This window comes from Ostrea edulis, chromosome 5, assembly GCF_947568905.1.
Source record: "Ostrea edulis chromosome 5, xbOstEdul1.1, whole genome shotgun sequence".
Lineage (NCBI taxonomy): Eukaryota > Metazoa > Mollusca > Bivalvia > Ostreida > Ostreidae > Ostrea > Ostrea edulis.
Genome location: NC_079168.1, coordinates 42,240,813 through 42,258,461, shown reverse-complemented (window position 1 = coordinate 42,258,461; position 17,649 = coordinate 42,240,813). Strand labels below are relative to the sequence as shown.

General features: G+C 37.4%; 2 protein-coding genes across 2 annotated transcripts in view; one reads left to right on the top strand and one right to left on the bottom strand.

Annotated features, from left to right (window-relative positions):
- Positions 1 to 6,385, bottom strand: part of LOC125649791 (serine/threonine-protein kinase PRP4 homolog) — a 21,555-nt gene extending 15,170 nt beyond the window's left edge. Inside the window, exons 1-3 of the mRNA XM_048877566.2 lie at positions 5,777 to 6,385; positions 3,708 to 3,930; positions 2,497 to 2,629 (exon numbers count right to left, since the gene is read on the bottom strand). Of these exons, the coding sequence (XP_048733523.2) occupies positions 2,497 to 2,629; positions 3,708 to 3,930; positions 5,777 to 6,336 (916 nt within the window). The 5' untranslated portion in view covers positions 6,337 to 6,385. The remainder of the gene's footprint in view (positions 1 to 2,496; positions 2,630 to 3,707; positions 3,931 to 5,776) is intronic.
- Positions 6,386 to 13,825: 7,440 nt separating this feature from the next.
- The window catches only part of LOC125652300 (muscle-specific protein 300 kDa-like), a 133,522-nt gene continuing 129,698 nt past the window's right edge, over positions 13,826 to 17,649 (top strand). The window contains exon 1 of the mRNA XM_056166081.1: positions 13,826 to 14,119. The gene's annotated coding sequence lies outside the window, so the exon portion shown is untranslated. The remainder of the gene's footprint in view (positions 14,120 to 17,649) is intronic.

Genomic DNA, 17,649 nt, shown 5'->3' with positions numbered 1-17,649 from the left:
ATTAGGGGCCCAGAAGGGTCCAAAGGTTTATGAGAATATCTCAGAAACTATTAATATTTTGTAATAAGTCATTGAAGCGGAAATGTTCATCTAAACGAGCTTGTTCTTATCAAATCAAAAAGTAGGTCATATGTTACGTAATAAGGGATTTTAAGGGCCAAAATCATAAATAATTGACGCCTCATATCTTGAAAACGACAAATATTTTGAAAAGCATTATTGAACAAAAGTTGTTCAGAATGATAATCTAAACAATATGTACATTTCGTTTTTTCCCTATGTGGCCCCGATAGGGAGCTACAGTTTGGCCCCTAAATATTTCTTGTAGAGATAACTCGAGAACGGTAAAGAATTTCTAAATACTTGTTGAGCAAAAAATGTTTAAAATGACAAGGCCTTTCTTACGATATCAAGCAAAACGGGCTGGCCCTTTAAATTAGGGGTTCAGAAGGGTCCAAATGTTTTTGAGAATATCTCAGAAACTATTAATATTTTATAATAAGTTGTAGAAGCGGAAATGTTCATCTCAACGAGCTTGATCTTATCAAATCAAAAAGTAGGTCATATGTTACGTAATTAGAGATTTTAAGGGCCAAAATCGTAAATATTTGACGCCTCATATCTTTAAAACGACATATTTTTTGAAAAGCATTATTGAACAAAAGTTGTTCAATGTGTCATAACCTATCGATCAATATCAAAAAATGGGTCTGTGGGCCTCATGGCTCGCCTGTAGAGTCGATTTTTGTCGATATCAGTCGATTTCAAAAACTTGTAACTGGTAAATATTTTGTAAGGACATATTGAACAAAAGTTGTTCAGTTTATCGAGATCTATCGATTGATATCAAGAAATAGGCCTATGGTCCTAATGGCTCGCCTGTAGAGTCGATTTTTTGTCGATATCGGTCGATCTCAATAACTTTTTACAGGTAAATATTTTGTAAAGACATATAGAACTAAAGTTGTTGAGTCTATAGAGGGCTAACAAATGACATCAAGAAATAGGCCCGCGGGCCTTATGGCTCGCCTGGAGAGTCGAATTTCAAACGAATTTCACCGCAACTTTGCTTCAGAAGTTTATGATATGAAAAATTGATTATATCTAAAGTGTCTTAAAGTCGGAAACTAAATTGGGACTCATTTGTCTTTTCTTTTTTTTTTTTAACTCCGAGTGCATCAACAAATCGGACGGAAGACCTACTCGTTGCTCGCAACGAGATCGTGTCTAGTTATTATTATTATTATTATTCTTTTTCTCCGGTACTTTTTTGTCCGGTAGTGTTCTCAGAAACTACAGAAAGGATCGATATGAAACTTTCCAGGATGATAGTATAGCGTTTGTAGATGTGCATAGTGATAGTCATTTTGTCTGCACGTGCATGCACGCGCGCGCACGTGCATTGCAATTTTGGTACAAAAAATGGAAAATCAGAATATTAAAGGGATTGATATGAAACCTAAATAGGATGGTAGTATATCATTTGTAGATATAAAAAATAATAGTTATTTTTTCAGCACGCGTACGCATGCGCGTGCACGTGCGTTACAAAATTTGTACACTAACTTTGGAATCAGTCTAACTTTTTTGTTGTTCATTGAAATGGCTTGAAATTCATATCATAGGTAGATATTGAGACCCTTAACTGATTTGCATGGTCAAAATTACCAATTTGCACGCGCATGCACGTGCGCTTCATTTTGATTGGATAATACTAAAACGTTTGTAACTATCTTATTTATGAAGCGAATGAGATGATATTCACAGCATACGTAGACAATATGAGTATCTATATATTGGTGTAACAAAAAAAAATGCCAACGCACACGCGCATGCGCGTGCAACGGTTTTTAAATGTTCAAATTTTAAAGGACGATAACGTTTTTGTTTTTCATCAAATTCTATTGATATTAATGGTTTAGATGTGTCTTGGTACTCCTTACAAATTGCTGTGGTTAGAATTACTGTTCAGCACGTGCATGCACGTGTGCTGAATTCTGATTGGACGATTTTAAAATCGCTGTAACTTCCTTATATTTGATGGAAACGTTATGAAATTCACACTGTGGGTATATGATACACATGCCTGTTGAACGACATCAACAAAAATTCGGAATCATACACGCATGCGCGTGCAACGCTTTCTTTCATTTTTGGGTACTGAAATGACCATATTAAACGTACTACATGTAATTAAAGGCTAAAATAAAATGATTTTTTGCTATAGATTCACAAAAACATCATTTTTTAATTGGGGGAGGTTTGGGGAACATATGTAACGGTCCCTGTTACAATTAGAACTAGTTACTATTTGTTTTTAGTATCTCCCCTTGGAGGAGGATGTGGTCCTTCATTTTTCACATCCCCTTTCATTGAAATTGGCCCTGTGGTCGACAATGTTAAAAGTTTCTACAAGACAGGCAGACTGGCAATGGACAAAATTTAATCAGAAAAGCTATTTTAAAAAATCATGAATGGAATGCATTGATAACTCACTCTTGACATATTTCATGGAATCACCAGCTCCAATGTTTGGGCATAGACTGGCAGTTCCAGGTCCTAAAGGCTCCATTAAGGCAGCATCATCGATAGAGGTATGCAAATATCGCAAAAGGAGTGTGGACAGCATCTGCAATCAAACTGCATGTGTAACAATTGCAAGGTAAAACACTAGGTGTGCTAGTCCCGTTATCCTTGAGAAATGGTTTGTACCAAATGTATGTTGCAATATGCAGTATCATTCATGATTGTGTGTACAATGTGAATTTCTTCTCTACTTAAAATTGATCGTGATCATACATGGGTTGTTTACTTTAGTATGTTAAGTTTTGTTACTTTTCAGTGTAAACAAGAGGTCCATGGGCCACATCGCTCACCTGATTCACCATGACCCATATCTAAAGATTTTCTATGTATATTCGCATGTAAAACTTTGGTTCCTATTGTGGCCCGAACCTAACCCGGGGGCCATGATTTTTACAAACATGAATCTGCACTCTATCAGGAAGCTTTGAGGTAAATTTAAACTTTTCTGGCCCAATAGTTCCTGAGATGAATATTTTTAATGATTTTCCCTATATACTTACATGTAAAAATTTTGCATGGGAACGGTTTGTACAGAACAATGAATGGTTTGAACAAAACAAAACAATGAATCACTTTTGAGGTGTAGTATCATGCTTCAGGGTCTATATCATACAGTCAATGATATTAAGATTTGCAAACCACAAGCCATTCGGGTAACTATTTTCAGGAAATCCACATACCCGAACTCAATTTCACTTGCCCGGAAAAAAAAGTAATTATACGCATGTGAAAACTGAATAATTTTCAAGACAAATCCGGAACAGACCGAGTGAAGATGCATAATTAATGGGACGAATCACTTTCTTTGGGGCGAGTTATTCTAATTATATGACTGGAGCATGCGCGTAATATTTATTTACTATTAAAACTCCAACGGGTAATTTTTTAACAAACCAGTCGGACTTGTTGCCAAGCGGATTTTACAAGTCCAACAGGAAAATCACTGGTCGCGGGCGTTCCGACTACCGCTAATTTCGCAGACTGATCATGTTTAACATACTTCTCTTACGTGCAAAAACGTTGCCATAATACTCATTAGTACATGCACAGATTTCAGCTCAAAGCTAAAAATTTTAATTACATTTGTCATCCTTAAATAAAATTACCATTCATATTCTTACTTGAACAAAAAATGCCATCAATATGAAGTATCCTGAAGGTTCCAAAATGGAGGATTCAAAGAAGTTCATCAGTGTTCCAGCACATCCTCGATTATTTAAAGTCGGTTTGTATTTACTGCGAGTTCCCTTGGTAACATTGTGGTGAATACATGGTCTATATGAGTAAACATGGCAACAACTAAAGGGGACATCATCACCCATATACAACCCAGCAGTCATTTTGCTGAAACGATACCAAACAAGAGTACTACAAACGGTACATACTATGCCCGTGAAAATGCTTACATAGGGTGTTTTTCTTAAGCCATAATTTGTAGAACTTTGCTTCAGGTAGTATCAGCCATCATCACGCTGTGACATACTTTCCTTGCATTGTATGAATAAAGGGTCTTTGCCTAAACTGTGACAAGAGGTAGATAGACAAGCCAAGAGTGTTGAGTATAAAATATTACCCCAAGTTTGACCAAGTTCAACAACCTGTTAATATTTAAAACATCAATTAAGAAAATTAAAATAGTGTCGAAAATCAAAATCCTTGTACCATGCACATCTTCAAGTTATTTACAAAGACCCTAGCTTCTAAACTGTGAGAGGGGTTAAAAGGACAAACCATGCCCTTTATCCAATATATTTCCTCAAAACGGACTAAGTTCAACAACGGTCACCTGTAATTGTCTCAGAAATTGAAGAAAATTAAAATCCTTGCCATATGCTCATCTTCCATACCCACACAAATACTCTGTAAAATAAGAAGGTCCTAACTTGAAAACTATGAAAGGAAAAATAAAAGACAAATCATTAACTCTGCAAAAAAAGGGGCAAAACTCCTGCAAAAGAGATCAAAATGGGTCAAAATTGCAATATGATCTAAAGTGATCCACAAAGAAGCTACATAGCAAGTTTCAGCTTGATATGTGACAGAGAAATGGAATTAGAAACAGAAAACCCTGAACAGACGGACGGACAGAAGGACAGACATTGCTATACCATAATGTCCCTCATAGTAAAGACAGGTGTATAAAAAGTGAATTATTTATTCTCTAGAGGAGGTGACAATAGTAAGCTTCTTCCTTAACCTGGTTTATTTATACCTGTGATTGTCTGGCTGTTGTTTGTTTGAAAGAAATTTGGACTCATTGATTTTAGCGTGGGACTCATTGTAATCAAGGGGAGTCCACTGGACTTATCATTTTCAAAATGAATCACTGCAGAATGCGATTATTCATCAAAATAAATGTGAAAATATACATAACATCACATGTGTACAAGTTAATTTTTTATTACAGCATGACTATGAGCATAATGTTTTATTCTAAATTGAATTAATTTTGTTATATTCTCATTACAATACCATGTAAATGCAGTCAGTTTGCACAATAGGACACCTTCATAACAAAGGAAAGACAGCATATAATAATTATGGTAATTATTTCAGCTGCATTAAAATATTTCTATACACTTATGACAGATGGACATCAGACCATACAGCTTTAAACTAAGCTCTCCAGCAAAATATAGGCAAAAATCACCTACAGTTAAAGAGTTTGCTGGAGAGTTTATAGCCTTAGTTAATTTTTCAACAAAAGTTGAGTACTGGTAAATGCATTTTTCGAATAAGTTTTAAGGAATGAATTCAATAGCTTGAATGACAGCTTCTTTCAAAAGGATTTACAAAAAAAAGACAGCTGGAATACTTTTAGGGGAACTTCATGAAATTTATACACAAGAAATCATTGCATAATTTCTTTGACACCAGTTTCTTTGTGTTTTTTCTTTAATGTATAAATTCATACACGCTTATCTATAGACAAAGAACATCTAACAACTCTACCTTCACGGGTTGTTTTTCTTGAATAAATTATGTTTTAAATATAGGCCTATAGGGAAAATTTTCAAATTTCACTGGGAACTAAACTTCTGAGTTCTGTCCTAGTGAGCTAAAAGTATTTTGAGGAACATATCAATTTACAAATTTTTAAACTGTTCTCGTGTTTTTCTCTATTTTCTGTATATTGGGAATCATTTCCTTGAACACTAAATACATGAGCAGTTGTAACTTGTAAAGCTACCTTTTGATGCGTTTGTCCTCCACGTCCAAAAAGTCTTCGTTAACCCAACTAACTGAGAACCAATCTTCAAATCTGTTGCTCCCACAACAACTATACTCGATTTGTAATTTGTCTATAAGCACTTTGAGTTCCATATCTTTTTTATACAGTTTCATTACGGAAAACAGTCCATTCTTTAACGACTCTTCAATCACGGATCGATGAGTAAAACACAACATCGATGCTGAAAAAACGGTCCATATCATAATAAATTTTGCAGCCAGAAAAAATACTAAGAATGATTGGAACCTTCCTCTGGATTCTGGATATGCAGAATCGAAAGACGCTTTCGAAAATAGAGACCCCGAAAGAAGCATCGTAACTCCAACAATGAACAGGAAGTATGGCACAGTTCCGGTATCATAACCATGAAGAAACTGCATTTTTGATTCTAAATGCAAGTTCAAATAAATACCCATTGCTGCAACAGAAGCACCAGAGATAGCTAGAAAACCGTCTATTACACATATAACTAATCCAAGAATACGCCTTCCCCTTTCAGTTAATTCGAAGGAACACATTTTGGGCCCAGACCTATCAAGGATACAGTATATAGTGTGACGTCATGAAGTTGCGGTGGGTTTTTATTTTTTGACATCATCAATATTGCGCTTTCCTGAATTGGAGGTAGAAAGAAAAAAACATTCCACCAGAGGTCGTTCACACACAAAGACGCAGCAATCTCTCACCAGAGGGCGTATTACGCTGCGCCTACGTGTAGCCTTAGTACGTAAGTCCTCGAGCTCGCGCTTCATACTTCACCGAAGTGCAAACTCCCCGTCGAGGCCTCATTACGTCACCTACGAATGGTTTGTGAGCAAACGAACTCTGGTGGAAGTTTGCACCGAAGTGCAGTAGGCTGTGACGTCATAGCTATGCTATGTGGGGCGCAAACTCCCCGTCGAGGCCTCATTACGTCACCTACGAATAGACCTCTCCTATGTGACGCACCACAATATACAGATTTGTATATTGTGAGTCCGCGATTATCACGCAAACAAATTACACTAAAGAAGTAGTTCGCAGTTAAAAGTTTGAAGATATTAATATTAAGAGCATTAATATAAAAGTATGGATTTTATTTTAAACATAAAATGATCAAAAGATCATTAAAAAGTAGGGAGACTCTGTTCAAATTATTGTGTAAAGTAATGAACTTGATGCTTACGTTCTTGTTTTGAAAGTTGTTTACGTTTGACGTTATGTTTTTTCGTCATTCTACAGTAACAGAAATCGCTATCCCATAATGCCTAAGTGGAAGAGTTTTAGCGGGAACGATAACTCTGGGTAGAAATTGAAGACGCAGAGGACTATGGGTAGTGTGAATTATTTCGTCACCCCTGTAAACGCGAGGTTGTTAACTCGGACGCGATCGGCAACGCGGTTTGTTTTCCTCTGTATACCTTGAACATGAAAGGTGAAGATAACAAACAGTAATCAATCTCATTTAACTCCTGGGATCAGGTGATTAGGAGGAGTAAGCATCCCCTGTCGACCGGTCACACTCGCTGTGATCCCTATATATTGATCTGGTAAACGGAATTATCCGTAGTCAAAATCAGTGCGCCAAGAACGGCCTAACAATCGGTATTCATGAAACACGCCATACAGCATTTGACCCAATGATAGGTTGTATTGGCAAACTAAGTTGTTATAACCGTAAACTATCATAGAATTTGCCAAATGTTGACTTTAAACGAGACTCAAACCCCTGCACCATCAACTTGTTTATCGTGCATTGGCCTGCCTGTCGATTTGAAAACTGATCAAAACGCAGAACAAGCACTTGCGTATCGAATCAGTTGCTAGATCTATAAACACCATAGTATATGCAGGTGGTCATGGAAAATTGCTACATAAATATGGGAAGTTGACGATGGAAAAGCTAAAATCATCCCGTTTATCATAAAGTTGAGGTGTTGGTTTGCCGGTAATACTAGTACACATTGGCGGATTTAGAGGGGGCGCAGCCGGAGCCCCCCCCCCCCCCCCCCCCCTAAAATTTTCAAATTTAAGGTAAATCGCGGTATCTTGTTTCGGAAAATGTACAAAACGATTAAAGAAGCAATAATTTCTTCCACTCCTGGAAAAATAAATGACAAAATCCTTTGATTTCTTGAATTACTTTATTGGGAGAACCTAATTTTTTCCAAAAAACCCTTAAAATTTGGGCCATTTTATTAATTTTACCTTATTAAAATGATAGAAAATAGTACAAATGACTTAATAGGAGAAATATTTCAAGCCCTATAATATCTGTAAAATCCAGGAGCTTTCGGGGGTTTCGCCCCCTGGACCCCAACCAGGGCTTCGCCCTGGAGCCACTGCCTCATAAAGTGGCGCCCCCCGTAACCACAATTCCTGGATCCGCCCCTGGTACATGTATGTATATTTGCAAATTGCAATAAAATATCTAAGTGTGAAGCAGAAGCAGACTTTTGTTTGGAGGGGGGATAATCCGGGACAAAAATGCAAAAATAGGGTAAGGTCACAGGCACTCGACGTTTTAAATACTTAGTATCTATAATAAAAAAAAAAATGTCTTCCTCTAAACATAATATGTGAATATTATGTTTACAGGAAGACAATTTTGTATTATGGATATTTAAAACGTCGAGAGTCTGTGGGTGAGGTCATTTGAAAATCTTCTCAGGAACCAATGGGCCAGAAAAGCTGAAATTTACACGAAAGCTTCCTGACATAGTACAAAAACCATGACCCACGGGAGTAGGTTGGGGGGGGGTCAAAGTTTTACATGCGTATATATATAGAGAGAGAGAGAATTTTTTTTTTAATTTGGGCCAGGAAAGTACAAATTTACACGAAAGCTTCCTGACATGGTGCATATTTGAGTTTGTTAAAATCATGGCCCTCTCTGGTAGGATGGGGTCACAATAGGGGATCGAATTTTTACATACAACTACATGAATATAGGGAGAATCTTTAAAGGTAGTCTTCTCAAGAACCACTGGGCCGGAAACGTGTACATTTACGTCGAAGCTTCATCACATAGTGTATATTCACGTTTGTTAAAATCATGCCCCCGGGGGTAGGGTGAGGCCACAATAGGGGATCAAATATTTACTTTAAAATATATAGGGAAAATCTTTAAAATCGTCTTTTGAAGGACCATTGGGCCAGAGATATTTACATTTGCATGAAAGTTTCCTGACATAGTACAGATTCAAGTTTGAAAAAATCATGGCCTCGGGGATAGATTGGGGCCACAATTGGCATAAGGATAATGCATGCGATTACATAGGGAAAATCTTTAAATATGGTCCAATGTTACTCGAGTGAGCGATGTGGCCCACGGGCCTCTTGTTTTGTTTGTTTTCAGATCGCTTGTACCAAAACAAAGTTCATGAATTTACATTATGTAGTCACAATGGTGGTTGATAAAGAAGGGGACCCATAAGGCTATCATGTTCTGTCCTCGGTTTTGGTCTGCGGGGGTACCGTCTGGGGCCTTCCTTGGATGGGGCCACTTTTCAGACCTCTCTAGTAATTGTATTGAGGGGTGAAAGAAAAGAAAACTGATAGACGGGTAGAGAACAATGAAGTCAAACATATAGAACTCTTGAAAGGGGTCAATAAGTCTTTAAGGGCAGTTGAGCTCACCTGAAAGTTCATGAGTTTACATCATGTAGGGTCATAGTGGATGCCAGCAACAATTTAATCTTTGAAGAATCTAGTAAAAGAGTATACAGGAAAGAAAGGGGACCCCTAGGGCTATCATTTTCCACCCTCGGTTTGCGGTTGTAGGGGGTATTAACTGGGGCCTCTCATAGGGGGCCACTTTTCATACCTCTCTAATCATTAAATCCAGGGTGTTGAAAGAAAACAAATTATAGAACAACAAAGTCAAACATATAAAACCCTAAAAAGGGGTCAATAGGCTTTTAAGATCGACGGTTGAGCTCACCTCAAAGTTCATGATTTTACATCATGTAGGGTCATAATGGAGGCCAATAATATCTACATTTTTAAAGATTCCGCTAAAAAAGTATGCAGACAACGAAGGAAACCCTAGGTCTACCATTTTCCGCTCTCGGTTTAGGGCTGTGAGGATACCACCTGGAGCCTCCGTGGGTGGGACAACTTTTCAGACCTCTCTAATAATTTATTAGAGACCGTTGGAATAAAAACAAAATTGATAAAGAACTAGAGAACAGTGAAGTCAAAGATATAGTTGCCCTATTGTTGGAGCCGAGGGTTACCCCTGGAACTCACCAGGTCACGTAGTTCCACCATTGTCCCGATCTTCTCACAGGGTCCTCTGGCCCTTCACCATGCAGTACAGCGTCGCAAGACCTACGCATCCCATTTCGTTGACTCTAGGTCTGGGGGGAGTGCCCAGTACGCCTAATGCTTGGTATCCCCCATAGCTGGTGGCTGTGCGAGCACACATATGCACCACATCGTTGCCTTGATCTGACTGTCTCCTATCAGCAGAAAGGGCCTTCTGTTCATTCTCAGGCACAGCCTGGCACCACTGTTTGTAAGGGGGAGGGGTTAGAGTTGCCAACGTTGGCCCCAGTTAGGTGAACCAGAATCACAAACACCATTCTCTGGGCGTTCCGCCCAGGGGCTAGCCACAGTGCCCCGCACCCCCTTCACGGTCCCCCGGTACTCTTGTGCAGGGGAAAAACGCGATGGACACAGGTAGAAACGCGCCTGGGTACATGGATATGCGGTATGATGGGAGGTCTACTTGAAAATCCTTGCACAAGATTGTTCGGCTAGCTTACAGTTAACAATGGACAGAGGTGGAACATCATAACAAATTCCACTTCTCTTTAGATGACACTTCGAGCGACTATTACACCTTGTTGTTGGAGATAGACGATAACTGCTCGCTGACTGGGATCTTGAGACGTTTCGAAAAGCATTTTGAATCGTCAGTGCACACACCAGATAAATTTTCAGCCAGTTCCTCAGAATGTGGGATAATCGTTGCACCAGTGGGTGAACCGGGTCCTCACCTTAGCGATACATGCTCTCTCATCTGTGCCTAATGTGTATGCACATGTCGTTGTTTGGCTGTGTTTTGTAGTCGAGGATCGAGACACAGGATCCTACGCCCTAGATGGTAGACCCACGACTGTGGAGAAAGCTATGGGCAGGATGCAGTGCTACCAGCATTCCCGGTAAACCAAGTCAATTTAAACCCATGGAGGAAATAAGAATGGTGATCCAGGAGGAGGTCCAGGAACCGGTGGGAACACCGGCAGTGAAGAAGGGTTTAGAGGACCTATGTCTGGGAATTGAGGAACTGGGGAAGGAACTGCGGGGACAGAATCCCCCCCCCCCCAGATGCATCTCTCATCACAGCAGGAGCATGAACAGAAACCACCAGGTGCTTCAAGTGTGGGACTCTTGGCTATTTTAAGAGAGACTGTCCGGAACTCAACGGGAGGGATGCACCTAGAAGGCAAGAGGCAACGGTGAAGCCTAGGGCGAATTCCAAGGCCCACCAACGGATACTTGAGCCTCAGGGGCGGGGAACGACGATTTGTCTACCGTTGGCTAAAGAAGGGCCTATCCACGCGGATGTATGGATGCTGACACCGGAGTGCTCTCCACAAAGATCCACGATATTGGTATCAAACACTGGCAAGGCAGAGAAACGCTCATTGGACGAGTCATCGCGAAAAAGAACAACCATACACTCTCTTGTGTGCGTCATTTAAAGAAGGGTAAGTTCCGAGTCCGGTTCAAGAAAGGAGGAGGAAGAACCTGGGTACTACATCACCGGGTTGGAAGAGGACAAGTTTGAGGCCTTCTCCATGGATGAGTCATATGTCCCAGACAGGTTCGAATTCCCCTAGGATACTGCAGTACCAGAGCTAAAATGGACCTGGAATATTCACCAGATCAGGAGGACTCACCTATTCAGGAGGAGGACGTGGACAATGGGACGCCTGATGGTCTGAGACATGCGCGGGGGCAGCGACGCAGGAAGTTTCTCACCAGTAGATGGTTTTTGGCCAAGCAGAGGAGGAGACGGATAACATGCCCTGTTACAACCCACTTAAAAAAAACTACGCACTTTGAAAAAAAAATTCAAAGTGCGTTAAATTTGGGACCAAGTATACGCACTTTGAAAATCTTGTTCAAAGTGCGTTGATATCACGAAGTTTTCGAAAATGATAGAAAATTATCTGAACCTTAAAGTTGTATGGTCCGAATTACGACAAATTTTTCCACCCAGTTGAAACGCTGTTGAATCGTCGTATTTATGAGGCTGTACGACATGTCATACATTATTTCACCTGTTTTAATCAGAATTAGTTGATTTTAATCGGTGTTTACAAATAACTGCGTCACTCTGTCATTTTAAGTAACAGTCACGTGACCAGTTCAAACATTTAGATCATCGGTGGTCTTATCTGCCTAAAGCGGTGTAGGTTGCTACAACAGTACAGTGCCATAAGTTTAAGAAAGAAAGAAATCAAATACGATGAAATACCTCTTAGTAGTAATTCGTTGTTTTACACTCTTTCAGCCTTAGATCTGGACGGTAAATCAAGTAAGACAGTTCCGTCTGAGTTATACATCATGTTGGAATTCCTCTGACCTGCGTGGGGCTATTTATAGACGCCTAACAGACAAAGTATCATTTATGTGTACCCACTATATTTACTGTTTAAGTAATCTCCTCGTTGTTTTCTTTTACATGCAACTGTTTTCAAGCATGTTATTAAGGGAAAGTTGATAACTGTATAAACTAATTAATTAATTTGCTTTAAAGTAATTATGTAAAAATATGATGTATGAACATCAGATCATACGTATACAGCTTTAATAGTAGACGGTGACGTCACTTCTGGATCTGAGATTTACGGAGGTTTTGTGGATCGAAATTATTCCAACACTAAAGAAAATTATTATAGAGGTCTGAAAAGTGGTCCCACCCTTGGGAGGCCGACATAATCATGTTATTAGATCCGCTGACTTTACGATAGCATTTATTCCGTAAATGTGATTTTTTAAAACGGAATAAATAACATGATTAGTTGACATGAGTAAAAGATATAAAAGTATTAGTAACTATTTAATCCGTGTGCCGACTATCTATAATCATCCATCTTTATTCATATAACTATGATAACGATATTGTTAAGTCCGCGGATCGAATAACATGATTATGCAGGGATGTCCCATGTGGTACCCCCATAGCCCTAAACCGAGGGCGGAAGATGGTAGCCCTAGGGTCCACTTCCTTGCTTGTATACTCCTTCGAGGACTCTTCAAAGATTAAGTTGAATTAAAGGGACATGGACACGAAATTTTATTTTTCCATTTTTATTGTTTACAATGCTTAACTAAAGTATTTCTAATAGTCATCCAAAATTTGAATGTCCGTTGTTGAGTTACAAGCGAAATACAGCACTCGCAATTCTTTGTTATGTAAACAAGGTTCGTGCCATGTTTATGTTTACACATAGATTGCTTAATTAATAGAAAATAACATGTTTAAAACAAAAGGAGATGTATCGATCAATAAAAAGTCTTTAGTTGTATTCAGAATTAACTTGTGAATTGAAAAAAATCTGCTTTAAATGAAATTTTTACTAGTATATTTAACCTATGCAAATAAAAACATGGCACGAGCCTTGTTTACATAACAAAGAATTGTGAGCTCTGTGTCTCACATGTACCTTGACAACTGATATTCAAATTTTGCTAAGCATTAGAAATACCTAGTTAAGTATTCTAGACATTAAAAACGGAAAAATAAAAAGTTAAAATTTTCGGCTCAAATCGTGTCCATGTCCCTTTAACATTTATTAGATCACGCTATGTGATTCAAAAGTAGGAACTCTCAGGTGAGCTCAGCTGCCTTTAAGTATTAAACTTGATATCCGAGAATATGTTTTGTAATTGTTTGAAAAATTATCAATTTTGAATTATGGTGTGTTCTTTTTTAATATTCCATTTGAGTACTCTCAGTACTTTGATGATATTTCTTATTGGCTGCTCAATCATGCTTGGCTGCTGGTTAGTGGCTGCCAGCTTCAGCCTAGTAGGAATATAACAGGAGAAACAGATCCCATAACACGTGCTTCTCTCAAACTCTCAATATTGGCAAGTCTCGTATCTTTTGAAATTAGAAAAAAAATTAATTAATTAAAAAAAGATATAAAAATGCATTTCTCTGCCTTCTCGATCCGCCTATGCTTAGCTACTTTGAGTTATCGAACTTGACAAGAATTATTTTCATTTTACTGAGATAGAAAAGAGGGGGAAGGAAAAGGAGTTAGTGAAACTAAAAGGGAAAAAAAAAACAATCGATATAAGGTAGGCATATGTTATAAAGATATTACAGAGATTTAAATTAGTTTACATCGGTAAAACGTAGTACGCTAGATTAAAAAATCTGGGATCTTTACAACTTAACTAGTGTCTAATACTGTATCTAGCCGTACATGCCGATACAGATTCCTGTAACGTTAATAAGATTTTTATTGGGCTAATTACTTCTATATAAATTACTGTTGACCTATTTAGATGTAATATATAAGAACTGCATTTGATGTAAGTTTGTTTACATCCATACTGATATCGGATTCGTTTACGGTTACAAGACATGTTGATTCTTGCACATTCTAGTTTCATTAGCCTATATACATTGAAGGCTTGAAGCCAAGTCGAATGGTATCGCAAAGACATATTATTTCCAGAGACCACCTGATCATCTGGATACCCTTTATACATGTTGTTAGAATTATTGGTATCATAAAGGTACAATTAACTGAATGAATAATCCATGATTTATTTATTTTAATATAAATCATCATTATTATTATAGGCCTATAAATAGGCTTATATATGCAATGGGGAAAATTCTACTGGATGAGTGATTGTCTTCAGTTCAACTTGTGAAGACTACGTAATGTAAGGACTTGGGAATCTTATTAAACAGTCTTTTCGTCAATTATTTCATGCATATGATATTTGGAATCAAAAATTACCTTTTGAACAAAACAATTAATTCATCTTGCCCTTCATAAGAGCGCTAGTATACAAGTTTAAAATTGTTTATATGCAAACCTTAAATCAACTCTGTTAAAAAATGAAGTTGCTTTTCCGCTTTTAAACAAAACATCGGTTCTGAGAATTATTTAAGATCAATTAAAAATTTTGAGCAAAGGAGAAGTCTAACACGTTTTTGTATACATGTATCAGCTCATATAGACTTATATTATAGCAATACAAGCTGTAACTAGCAGTAAATAAATTGAAAAATAAAAAAAATAGAATGACATATAATATTTGTGATTGAATATGAATAATTTTATTGAATCAAAGTGGATCTGAAGCAACAAACTCATGAAATCAGCAGAAAATACCGATTCATGAATTATTGTCATCCTGACAGTAATTAATGTTCATTATCTCCCGATGTGTATTGACCTTGGAGTTCACCAGTTTGGAATAATGCAGAAGACAGGAACTGCGGCATGTGTCAGATTCCTAAAGAATTTTAAAACATGCCATAACTTTTTATGTCACCAGTCCAGCCGGACTGATCGGGTATAATTTCAACCAGTCCGCAGAAAAATTTACCAGTCCACCAGAGTTTTCCAGAAATAATCAACATATTTCGTTAATGTCATTAAAATTTGATAATGGAATTGAACTCAATATGCCTCAGACAATGTTTTAACACTTAAGTGAGATTTATATTTACTAACCGGGTTCGTGTGATATCTACAGAGGAATGCCAAATGCATGTTTAAAATTTGATAAGTAGGTTTTCCAAAATGACATTTTAGAAAATTGACTAGTCCCATTGGACTGACTAAATCAAATGTCAATCAGTCTGCCAGACTTTTAACCAGTCACAGACTGACAGGCATATGTTAATTTCGAGCCCTGCTGAATATATATATTAAAAAAAATTCTGATGAAAAGCAAAAACGTTATGGTCCCTCAAAGAATTGAACATTGGTCTGGTGCATTGTGCTTCGGCATAACATTCATCTTTAGATATTCACATTATCTACATATGCTGTTACAGCAAATATCTTCCCATATTCCCTTTATTTATAAGAGAGCTACAGACGTTTTAGTATTATCCAATCAAATGAAACACACATGCATGTTCGTGTAGATTGTTGACTTTGACCATCATGACCATGCCAATCAGTTTAGGGTGTCAAGATATACTTACAACATAAATTTCTGACAGTTGATTTCATGGAAAAACAAAAAAAGTTGTACTTAATACTTTGAAGTAAATGTCCAATGTATAGTGAGAATTTTAGAGAAAATGACATTCGTTCTGCACATCAAATGATAATTACTATCATCCTAAAAAGGTTTCATTTTAATTCTTAGTGTACTTTCTGAGAACACTCTTGGACAAAACAGTGCCAGAGAAAAATGATAAGTCGATTCGATCTTGTGAGTAACAAAAAGTTCTTCAGTTCAATTTTGAAATAATGTGATCAAAGTTTCCTACATTTAGCTAACATCAGCTGTTGCAGAACATTTCCGGATTTTTTTCCACTGTTTACCACAACACATTCTAGACAGTTTGAGGTATTCTAGTGCTCCCATGTTATTTTTGCCTTTCTATACTTGCAGACAGTTTCGCCCCATTTTAAATTTCCCCAGACACAGTTGCTTTAAAAGAGAGATTTCATCCAGTCTAAATTTGCCCACTGACGATGAGGGCAAAAGGGGCAAAAATAAACTGGGGCGAATATTTCCCTGTATACTGTATGTACAGGTTTTATAGATAAGTTGCCTGATATTTGTGTAATTCGAATCTCCACCTCCGTTCTGAGCATCATTTCTGAAAAAACTCCAGATATTGAAAGGATATCAAGAACTTTAAGGCTAATTGTTGTGTAATGTGGATTCAGTTTTGTTTAAACCAAGGCCTGAGGTCTATAAAAGGACTTCAGATGGGACCCAAATTCTCAAGGACATCATGACTGTCAAAATGATATACAAGCAACTTCTTGAAGTTTACTTTTGGCCCTTGGCTTAGTGTGAGGCTTTTAAATGGGTTGTCCAATTTTTGATGAGATTCTGTTCTTCTTAATAGCAATGTCACAGCTGAGCATTTTCGTCTTTAGGCCTCTTATTTGTTATATTCATTACCTTCCATGTTCGACAGATGTCATATTGATATGATTCTTGATATGGATGACTTGTTTGTGCTTGTTACTCCTGTAAAATATGTTTTATCAAAGAACATTTGACTTCTTTTCTGTTGCTTGTGGAAATTTAATATGTTATCACATAGAATATTGGAAAAGGTCCAAAAGTACTAGTGATTTAGACAAAATGTATTTGTACTTTGAAATTTGAACTAATTTCCAGTGTCAATTTAATGATGGCTCTCAATTCATATTCAAGAGTTAGAATATCCTCAAAAGTAATAGCGCTTTCATGGTTGATTAGAATTAGATAAATGACGAGAAAAACATTTAAATTTGCTGTTCTTTAAAAAAAAACCTACATCAATATTGAAATGGAGAGATTTTTACACTGTGAGTTTTATCACATCCCTCTCCCTTTTAAATTGATTAATTCTCGTGGTATTTCATTTCAACCTAAAGGCACCTAGTAAGGTAAGCTTGTTGGCAAAGAATACCAGACAAGTATGTACATGCCTAGCTACTCCTATTCATGAGGAATTATGTCAGTTTATGTCATTTGTGTACAAAGTGTTAATGTGCTTTGACCAAAGTTCGAATATTTGTGCGTGTTTGGGATTCTGGCTAAGTAAATTGCTACTTCAGAGTGATGGTAAGGCGATGTTACTGAGTAGTCTTTTTGTTTTGTAATGAAAATGCAGATGTAATAGACAGAAC